At 39.5% G+C, this 11280-nt stretch overlaps 1 protein-coding gene across 1 annotated transcript; it reads right to left on the bottom strand.

Annotated features, from left to right (window-relative positions):
• Positions 1-736: 736 nt before the first annotated feature.
• On the bottom strand, positions 737-8165 carry batf (basic leucine zipper transcription factor, ATF-like). The gene is made up of 3 exons (XM_037685437.1): positions 8103-8165; positions 7334-7438; positions 737-943 (listed from the first exon to the last, which is right to left on the bottom strand). The coding sequence occupies exons 1-3, from the start codon at positions 8163-8165 to the stop codon at positions 737-739; spliced, it is 375 nt and encodes a 124-aa protein (XP_037541365.1).
• Between the last annotated feature and the right edge of the window lie 3115 nt (positions 8166-11280).

The following is an 11280-nucleotide window of genomic DNA, read 5'->3' as shown; positions in this document are numbered from 1 at the left end:
TAAACGCCTCAGTTGTGTTTAAGGACTGAGATTAATTTTCATATAAGGCAGCCTACAAATGATTATTTTTCTGTTTATAAATATAAACTTCATCTTTCTCAATGGTAAACAGCACCATCTATGGACTCCATCACCAGAAGAAAATAAATCATCAGTCACTTTTGTTCCCAGCAGCTCTGCAGACTTTACACAACTGTAACAGACTATCAAAAACAGGAGATTTTTTTTTTTTAAAGTGCTCTGAAGGGTCACAGATGATCGTTTCCAAATATCATCACATTTAATAATAATAAATACATCTGCTGGCTCTTCCTTACACTGATTTAGGAGCAGTAAACAAGTCTAATCCATAGTCTGCACCACCAGATTTGCTTTAAGGATCTCAACTTTACATTCTTTTTGTCCACAATCAACGTCTGTCAAAAAACAAACTAACAACTGAATAAAATCCTGAGCATTTACACACAAACACACACAACTAATACTTGGAGCACAAGACAGGACATGATGACAAAAAGGTCCGAGACAGTAAAAAAAACAGGCAGAATATACAAAAATGTGAGTCACCTGAGCGTACACTATTATCCCCTCAGTGTAAACATGGACTGTTGGATATCGAGCCGTTTCAGTTCACAACCAGGAAGCAAAAAAAAAAAAGAAGTGAACAGAAGCTAAATAAATAAGTACAGTCATGTTATAGTTCTTCATGGTCAGTCTTATGTCCTCATGGTGCGGGTCAGCGCTGGTAGTGTGGAACAGCAATGTGCTGGCGGTGGTAGCTGCTTTGATGGGGAGAGTAGAGCAGGTCGGGGGTCTGGGGGGTCAGGCCGGTGCACAGAGGCTCGTGGCTGCTCAGAACGGACGACAGGTAGTTGGCCTCCTCTGTCAGCTGCTTCACCTCCTTCCTCAGGGCGGCGTTCTCCTTCTCCAGGTTCTCGCTCTCCTGGAAACACATGAGGCCGGGAGGTTAGAGCTGAGCTGCTCAGGTAAGGACTAAACAACATGCAAGTCATACCCATATGTTAAATCATATGTGTCAAAGAGGCATACTTCTATCGCTTTAAAAAGTGTTTAGGTCTTTTGAAGTGGGGCAAAGTTTTGAGCAAGAAATATCTTACCTGTTGAAGATCAGTTTAAAAAGCCTCAATGTGGACATATAAAGTTTGATTCTGATCAGATTATCAAGCTAAAAGCTAATCTGAGTGTGCCCATGACCAACAAGAATTATTTTAAATGAACCTGCAATTTTCGTAGCATTCATGCAAACGCAATTTCATAAACTTTTATATCACCTTTGTCAAAATGGCATTACACCAGATCCTACCAGATATTTCCTGCTCTCTGCTGGAACAGCTAGCTGCTAAATGTTTAACATCATAAATAACCCTGTGTAAATAATCATGTAATGAAAAACTATTATGGTGATTATAAAATGTCTTTCAGAAGAACAGCTATAAAGTTCTTGGCCCTGTTTTACCAACTGATCCGGTCCAAGTTCAACGTTATTTTCAGAAGTTTTTCAAAGAGCTAACTCCTGTAAAAGATAACTGCAAATGAAACTCCAACATTTTTCAGTCAGGTCATCTGGACTGTTTCTTTTTTTGTGCTGAAACGTTTCGCCTTCGATCCGGAAGGCTTGCACGTGAAATGGACGTGTTTTGGGTTTTAGGGCTCCAGGTCTTCAAAGAAACCTGCTGGGAGTCAGAGAGTTGACCAGTGTGATGAAAACCTGCTGATCTGTGTGTTCGAGGGTCTAATGTTTATCTTAATAGTGCCAAAGAGATAATGAGGGAATAGAAGCAATGAGATGTTTAACTATGAAGTAAAATACCCACAACTCTACAAGTAATCATAGAAATGTTCATAACTGTTTTCACAGAACTCCACTTCAGAAGATCTGGACTATCCCTTTAACCTGTTGCTCCCAGGTGGCTGTACAAACGTCTCCAAATATACAGTAAAAAAAAAAAGATCATGGAAAAGGAATGTTGTGTTCTGCACATACAAAATTAAGATAGGAAGAAGTCCAGATGTAGGAAGAGGGCCACCTGCATCATGAAGGACCCCACTCACCCAGCACACACTTTTTGCCCCGCTCTCCTCAGGAAGGAGGTTGAAGAGCATTAAGTGTAGAACCACTAGACTGAGGAACAGCTTCTACCCTGAGGCTGTTAGACTCATGAATCTCTAACCAGAATAATCACTGTGAAAAAAATCACATCATGTTGCTGCTGATCTGTTTCAATGTTGCTGCTGATCTGTTTCATCATCGGCTCACACAGACTCATGTCTGTGCTGCTGTTCAGCGTATTGTTTTTATGCTACTAGTATTTAGTGTATTTTTATTAACATTTTTCTTAGATCTTATTACTGTTTTTCTTTTACATTTTAATACTTTTGGTGCATGTAACTGGGACCCTGTGTGCACAATTTCGTTCCACCACACGTACCACATGCGACGCGTACGACAAATAAAGAACCTTGAATCCTTGAAGTTAAAAACTGCATCATTATCGTTTTGTCTTTTGACCCTTGATCTAGTGTGGAATTAAAAACATAACTAATTATTTTTTTATTTATAACAAAACCTCAACTTTTGTGCTTGTTTTTATGCTTTTTGTGCATAAATATAATTTAAACAGAAAGGATGTCCAAAAAAATGCAATAAAAATGTTAAATTTTTCAGCTGAATGGTCCAAAAAAGACACTAAAGCAGGGTTATTCAACTGGGGGCCCACTGGTGAGCTCAGGTCATCCCAGCAATGGGTTCATTTTTAAATAAAACTAGGTTTTAAACCATTAAACAAACTCACTTCATGACAATAACTGCTGCGTGTCCGGCCCCTGAGCTCTTAGCTTTCAGTAACTGTGGCTCCACAAGCAATTTATACTTTAGTCACACTATTGAGATTCACGTTTTCTTCCGTACATTTTTCGGCCTCTTAACTACTCCCGCGGTTTTTCTGCTATTTCAACAATTCATATATCAAAACGTTCAGCTGTTTCAGGACATGACTGTGACTTCATAAACGTTTGATCCGTTTACAACCTTATACTAATACTTTCACATTTAGACCTGGTTAAGGTTCTTTCAGCTTCCTTGTGCAAATTTTTAAACAAAATGAATCTAGTTCAGATCATTTCAGCTGTTTTGTCATCCTTTCAGCTTCATTCTGCTAATGTCAACATTTTTGTGCTTCTTCCAACTTATTTATGCTAATTTATGCTTGTTCTACTTCTTTCAGCTTATTTCTGGATGTTTCAGCTATTTCTACTATTTCGGCTAGCATTTAGCTGTTTTCATGCTAATTTCATCTTTATCAGCTAATTCCACATTTTTTGCAATCATTTAAACTTTTGTCAGCCTAATTTAGCAAAAACATGTTCCCCCTGACATCCTTCTAGTAATTTAAGCTTCTTTTTTGCATGTTTTAGCTACTCTTCAGCTGTTTTTAGCAAATTCCAGCTTTTCTCAGATAATTTCAACTGTATTGTGCTGATTTCTGCCTGTTTCAGCCTTAGTGGACACAATTAACTCCCTCCACTTCCTTTTGGAAATTTAAGCTTCTTTCACCATTCCTTTAGCTACTATTCAGCTGTTTTATAGAAAAACTAGGATAACTCTGCCATTTTTAGAGCTGTTCAGATGAAACTTGGCGTATTGGTAGCTGACAAAGATCCCTAATAGACTCTGATTGAAAATCAAAAATACAAGATGGCCGCCTTAGCAAAAAATGAAAAATACTCTAAATCAGCCAGTTTTAGTCGTATTTAGCTAAAAGTTTGTGTAATTATAGCGGACAATGTTTCCCATTGAATGCTGCATGAAAATCAAAAATCCAAGATGGCCACCAAGACTACTTTTGTATGGATTTAACTCTGCTATTTTTACACATACAGAGCTATAGAGTTATAGCTGAGAATGTTCCCTATCACATGCTGCATCCAAATCAAAAATCCAAAATGACCGCGTTAGCTAAAATTTAAAAAATGCAATAACTCAGGCATTTTTAGAGCTATTCAGCTGAAATTTGTTATAGTTTTAGCTGAGAGCAAACACAAATATAGAATACTATCAAATTAACAATTTACATCGACAGCAGCCTGGCAGTCCATTTTATTAGGAACGATTGTGCACGTTCTGCTCCTGATATTTGAAGTTTCTTTCTACTATTTCAAGCTACTTTTCAACTGTTTGACATTCGTAAGCAAGAGGCATTCACACTTGCATTTTCGCAGGAAATGCAAATTCTCTACTTTGAATAGCTCTGCACTAAAGTTAGCAGAAATATCTTAAATTATAGCCTAAATACAAAATTCAGAGCAATGTCGCACAACATGTTTCTGATCAGTCAGACTTTTTTTTTTTTTTTTTTTTTTCACGGACAGTTCAGTTCCTGTGATGGTGGTCAACAGATTATATTTAATTCAATGAAATTTGTTTTGCTTGTTTCTAGTCCGGTCACTGCAACCAGCGTCGCATGAGCCGAATGTGACTGCTGAGCGGAGCTCTAATCTGGATGGCAGAAGTTCATCAGAATGTGTAAATTACAGCAGAACAAGTGTGTTTTCAAAGTTTTAGGTGTTCTTTAAACTAATTTAATTATTTTATGCCTTCTTACCACTCCACACATTTTAAACGCCACATATCTGAAGTCATCAAGGTGGAATTTTAGTCCTGTTTCCACCTGAAAACAAGTAAATTATGGATTATTTTGCTATATTCAACTCACATGTGTGTTCTCAGCACGTGTTTGCACCCGAACAGATAATTAAAGCCGTTTGAATGAACCTGCTCAGTGTAAGTTTTGGTGTTAACCTCAAAGCTCTGTGGTCGGTGAAGTGCACAGCCACAAAACTTAGCTGGAAATACAGTACTTCTGTCAACCATCACAGTTATGAACACGTTGTCAGATCAATACGTTCACTTTAGATTTCCTATCAATATTGTTGCAGCTGTCATTATTTTCTAGGATTAGAGGTATTTAATTTAAACATTAAATAATACTGTTCATCCACACCTTTGATCATTTTGTTGAAGCTAACAAACTTCTCATTTTTAACTTTAAACGGTTGATATGAGCGTCAAAAACATGGTTTTTAATGTGTTGGCGTCATCATGGCTTCCAGTGATATTAATATTTCAATAATAAATTAAGATGCACATTTACAACTGATTAAAGTTAACCCAGTTCAAGATGGCTGCCACAGCTGTCAATGAAAAACACAAAATGCCTTTAACTCAGTCCGTTTTACAGATATTGGCCTAAATCTCTGCAGAAGCTGAAACTGATCCTCAACAACAACTGAGTGCAGACAGGTCAAGCATTTTGTTTCAAATTTTGCAAATAACTATTTAGAGCCAGCTTTGTCTGTCTGTTAGCAAAATATCTCAGGAGCCCCAGAATGGATTTTAATGAAACTTGGAGAAAATAATCAATAAATGTACTTTTATAACTGTATAGATTTTGAAGACAATCCAATTCAAGATGGCTGCTACAGCCAGCTGAGCTTACAAAACACAAAAATGGCTACAATTCAGTAAATGTTAAGGCTATTGTGATACGATTTGGTGAGATGTTAGATGAGAGCTAACTACAACACATACTTCAAGTGCAACTCGTTGTGAAAATTATTTGCTTAAAACTGTAATATTAACTGTTGGAGTCAATGTTGTTTGTCTGTTAGCAAAATATTTCAGGAACCCTTGAATGGATTTTAATGAAACTTGGAGAAAATAATCAATAAATATACTTTTATAACTATATAGATTTTGAAGACAATCCAATTCAAGATGGCTGCTACAACTAGCTGAACTTACAAAACATAAAAATGGCTATAATTCAGAAAATATTAAGAATATTGTGCTTAAATTTGGCGAGATGTTAGATGAGAGCTAACTACACACAAAAAAAATTAAAGTGCAGCTCATTTTGAAAATTATTTGCTTAAAACTGTAACATAAACTCTTGTAGCCGATGCTGTTTGTCTGTTAGTAAAATATCTCATGGACCTCTAGATTGATTTTAATGAAACTCTCAGGAAGTAATCTTCAGAAGTACATCTACAACTGATGAAGTCTTGGAGCCAATACATCACAAGACGGCTGCCACAGCTAGTTGAAATTGGCCAACAAAAAATAGCTATAACTCCGTCAGTTTTACAGATATTGGATGAGAGCAAGCATAACAGTATGTCTAAGGAATATAATCTTATGTTAATCTGTAATTTATTGTGCATCAAACTTTAGGAGTAAATTAAACAATATTTAATTGAAAACAGTTACTTGCAGAGGTCACCTCTTAAAGAACAAAAATAAACTATTCTTTTATTCAGCTTGGGAGTGAGCAACCTGTGTTGTTAGATAAAGTACAAAACTGTGTCGCATAGGTGTAAAAAAAACACACAACAAGAGAAACCACCTGCTGCAGCACCGTTCAGACGCTCTGAGAGCAACATTTTCCAAAACAGCTTCACACGAACTCGTTTCTCTGATCGTCAGCTCCGAGACGCTTTGAAGCGATTTGCACGTCAGAGCCTCATGCAGGTTTTTGTGTGGGAATAGTGGAAATAGAAAAATCTTCCGCTCGCGTACTGAAAAGGTCATTTCACCATGACCAAAAGCTCCGGGGCCTTACAGTCACACAACCTTTGGGCAAACCCCTGCACTTGCGTCACTTAGCCAAATACAGCCCACTGCTATCGGCTCTTTACAAGAAGTGACGGCCTTTTTTTTCTCCCCTCCTGCCCACGACGTACGACACTCGATCTCGTTTACACAGAAGAAAATACTACTGAAGAAACAGGAAACAAGCCGCTGTGTCACAGTGAGGGAAAATTCACCTTCCTGTTTATCTAGCGAGACGATAAAAGCTGAAACCACAGAGCGTGTTGTGGGGTCCCCCCCCCACCGGTATTCTTTGTAAATGTGACACGGTTTAAAGAGAATGATAACACACACACACGCCGCGAGGGCTCGCACGCATCCAGGCCTGTTACGCAGAATCCACGGCCTACGGTGCGGCTTCTGTGAAGGTCGACAATCCTTCTAGTTTATCTGATCGAATTCAGAGAATGGTGATTTAAGAAATGCGTCTCGGTACAGCAGCGGGCGTCTCGTCGCCCCAGAAAGTGAACAGTTCGCTCTGACATGCTAATTTATTCCTTACTCTCTGCAAACGCGCCGAGCAGGTTGCATTCTGTCTGTCAATACAACCCAGGGTCAGTTTGTGCACGACCTTTTGACTGACCGCATCGTGCTTTCGTTCCCATCTGGAGTCAGCGGTTCCGCCGACGCTCGTGCACACGGGTGCGATAAGTGCAGAGTCCTCACCAGGTGAAGGCTGTCGGCTTTCTGGGTCTGCCTCATCCTGCTCTTCTGCGCGGCGATCCGGTTCTTCTCTCGCCGCATCACCTTCTTCACGTCGTCCGAGGAGCTCTGAAAGAACAAGACGCAGGCCGTGCGGCGACAGCGTTAGCGAGGAAACGAACGCTTCCTGGAGGTGAAAGGTGATTCTGGCGATTGGAATCAGCTTTGACGTTTGGCAGCTATGGAGGTGTTTTCTGGTTTTAATGGCGGTTTGAGAGCAGACGCTTTACGCGTGATGTTCAGGGCAGGGAGTGGCTGAGTCATCGGTTAGGTGTAACGCACACCCTGTTTCGTGTCACTTGTCTTGGTATCACAATAACTAATCCATTTCATAACGCTGAGTCAAACTAATGAACCTTCCCAACTGCCATGTGCTCATGAGTTTACCTGACATGCAGGAGTACTATACGCTGGAGACTCATACACAGAAAAGCAATCCAGCTCAGAGGATTTCACAGAACTGACACAAAAAAAACAAGCAAACAAAAGGATTCCCACGAACTTGGGCAAGCAATAAATTGTGCAATTCAAGAAAGCCCACACTTGATGCGAGTCATGCCTGCAGGGCATGTGTGCAACACCCTGACAAACTGTGAACAGAGCCACAGTCAGTGATGCTCCCTCATCATTATGAATCACACACACACACAAAGAGATTAGAGACACAGACTTTGGTTTCCGCTTGAGATAAAAGTTGGACCAGAGAGGACAACGTTGAGGACAGCGCACTCACCGGTCTGCTTCCAGGTGATGGGGACTTGTAGCTTGTGTCGTTGCTGTCAGAGCCCTGAGCCATAGCCAACCGCAGCGACTGAGAACCTGCGTTTTTGTCAACTTCTGCTTTGGGGTTTTATATTGTGTGTGTGTGTGAGAGAGCGTGTGTGTGTGCGAGAGAAAGAGAGAGAGAGAGAAAAGGTCTGTCTGAACAAGTTCAGAAGAGCTCGGCTCGCCACTCAGAGAGTAATGAGGCTGTTCCTTCCCTCTTTTCTTTCCCTTTCTGACACTCCTCCTTCTCTTTCACCCTTCACGCCTGTGCTCTCTCTCTCTCTCTCTCTCTCTCTCTCTCTCTCTCTCTCTCTCTCTTGCTCTCTCTCTCTCTCTCTCTGTCTCTCTCTCTCACACACACTGACTATAGCTGTAGCTAATTAGCTGTATGTGATGTGGCTTCTGGTAAGAATCTGGGTAAGTTGCATTAGACTGGAAGTCACATGTCTGATGGAAAGTTCAAAAACACAAGGTACAGGTAATTGTGTAAATTCCAGAAAAATAACGTTTTTGAACGTGTTCATTCATTCATTCATTCATTCATTCATTCATTCATTCAACCTTTATTTAGACAGGTTAATCCCATTGAGCCTCGGGGACTCATTTACAAGAGAGACCTGATTTTAACAAAGATTCATGATTTAACTCGTGATTTGAGTGAATATTACAAGGGGGTTGTTTAAAAGCTATTCTCCTTCATGTCTGTGTCACTCCAAGTTGTTTTTGTTTTTTTTTTGTTTACTAACAAAAAAAAATTGTTTAACTTTTGCAGGCCTCTTTTCGCAACCTTTGACGTGCAGCTAAGTATATTTTACGAGTATATATCTAAGTATATATTTTTTGTAATGAACGCTTTTTGAATATATTTTACGAGAATGTTTGTATCGAGCACACACGATGAGCACTGAGGCGAAACGTACCGTGGAACGTGGCCGCTAAAAGGCCGAAAACAAAAAAGGGGAAGCGTTCGACGCTACGTTTCGACTCAGTCCCCAAGAGACGGCGCATCCCAAACCATCACATGGATGACTGGGTCGTGACTATCGACACGTCTAGTGGTGATTTCCATGACTTTGCCACGCTTTGTCTGGCTCACGACACGCCAGCTGCAGAATACGTGAGGCAATGTTTAGGACTTTTGCACTGAGAAACGATCAGTGGGTTCCCCACAACCCCCACTCAGAATTCCCTCATGGGCTTTTTCTGTAAATGACCATCTGTGAAGGTGTTAAAACGGGGAGCCTTCGTGAAAATGCGCATTCTGAGGAGGTTGAATGTTCGGTAAATGCACACAAACAGAACTTTTCTGGAAATTTGACTTAAGCGCCAAATGCAACAGGAATTTTTTTTTGTTTTGTTTTCTGACTAATCTAGTGCCCTTTTCACTTGTTAGGCTCTTTCTTGTTTGGCCTCGTCGCAAGATGGCATTTGGTGGTGCAAGAACAAGATTTTCTTGTGAGGAAAAAAAAAAAAGAAGAAGAAGAAGAAGAAGAATTAGGACTAAAACAGATTTGCTTGGCAGAACAGTCCTCCCACACAAAAACATGTTCCGCCATCGCAGGAATTTTGAAAGGCTCAGGCATTTCTGATGCTTGGCATTTAGCGGCGTCCAAAAAGGAGTTGAGAAGCAAGAAAGAAAAAAAATAAGGCTGAATTATCCAGACGGCGACCTGACAGTGTTCAAAAGCTGAGCTGAAGAGAAACAAAACATGTCTCTCTATATTTGACCATTGTTCTGAACTGTTCTCAGGAACCTTAAAGAACATGTGATGACTTTCATGATTGTCTTAGGAGGCACTTTAAGAGACTTATCAACGTGGTCTGAGTTCAGACTTCACACATCTCCTCACACGACATCCATCCGTTCTGTTTTTAGCTGTAAACATTTCTTACACCTCCTCGGGCCTACGGTTCTTAGAACAAAACTTGTTTGGGTCTGAGATCCCCTTAATGTGGGGTCTGTCTTGACTGGAACTGATGATGGGAGACTTCTGATAATCCTCAAATTATTGTTATTATTATTAATCAGTTGTGTGTGAGTACAAAGATGATGCTATTGTATGTGTTTACTTGTAAATAAACAGTCAGTTGTTTTACTCAATGTGTAGAGTCCAGTCTATAAAAATAAAATCTATTTTCACTTTTAAATCCCATCAACATGACCCAAATTATACAAAAGTTTAGATTTTTTTTTTTTTTTTTTGTCACATCAACATATATTATGACAATAGTCATTGTACTGGAACACAGAAAATGAAGCCACTAAGGATGAGCACCCCCTAGTGGCTGGCTGCTTTATAATTTTTACATCCTGTTTTATATGCTAGGGCAGGGGTTCTCCAACTTTTTGGGTTCAGGCACCCCTTACAGGGGAGAAAAAGTTTCAGGGACACCCTCAAAACATGTTTATTAAATACATTTCTTCAGTTTGTCTCTTTAACGCAATGGAAATTTTTGTACAACATAAATACTTAAGACCTGTACTTTAATAGTTTTAATACAATTTTTATACTTTTAAACATGGAATATTTTTGATTTGGCTCAGTGGTTAGCGCTGTTGACTCACAGCAAGAAGGTCCGGTCCTGGGTTTAATCTCCGGTTGGACCTGGGGTCTTCCTGTGTGGAGTTTGCATGTTCTTCTCGTGCTTGCATGGGTTTTCTCCAGTTTCCTCCCACAGATTAAAAACATGCATGTTAGGCTGCCTTCAGGCCCAGACCTCCCTTGCAAAAGAGACCTGTGATCTCCATGGGGTTTTGTTTGGTTAAATTAGGGTTAATAAATAAATAAATAAATAAATTCAAGACACTTTTTTTTTTTAATTTCAACTTCCAAAAAAAATACAGTTTTGAGAAAATTAGCAGCATCAAAAGCCACTTCAAAACTTTACCTGTTCACATAATGAACATATATGTTTCACCAATTCAATTTATTATAGAAAACTCTATAAATAAAACTGAACAGAATCATAACATCAGTGGAAATAACGCAAATAGCAAGCGGGCCAGTGGGGACGGGGGACGGGGGGGGTCCTCCCCCAAAAAATTTCTAATACAGTAGATGTGATTGACTGCATTTTGGTGTATTTTAACAGGTTATTAAAAATCTATATGCTTATATACATATATATATATATATACATACATA

Source organism: Nematolebias whitei, chromosome 12, assembly GCF_014905685.2.
Source record: "Nematolebias whitei isolate Nwh7 chromosome 12, NemWhi1, whole genome shotgun sequence".
In the NCBI taxonomy this organism is placed as follows: Eukaryota; Metazoa; Chordata; class Actinopteri; order Cyprinodontiformes; family Rivulidae; genus Nematolebias; species Nematolebias whitei.
Note: the sequence above shows the minus strand (reverse complement) of the source record. Positions and strands in the feature narration are given on the sequence as shown.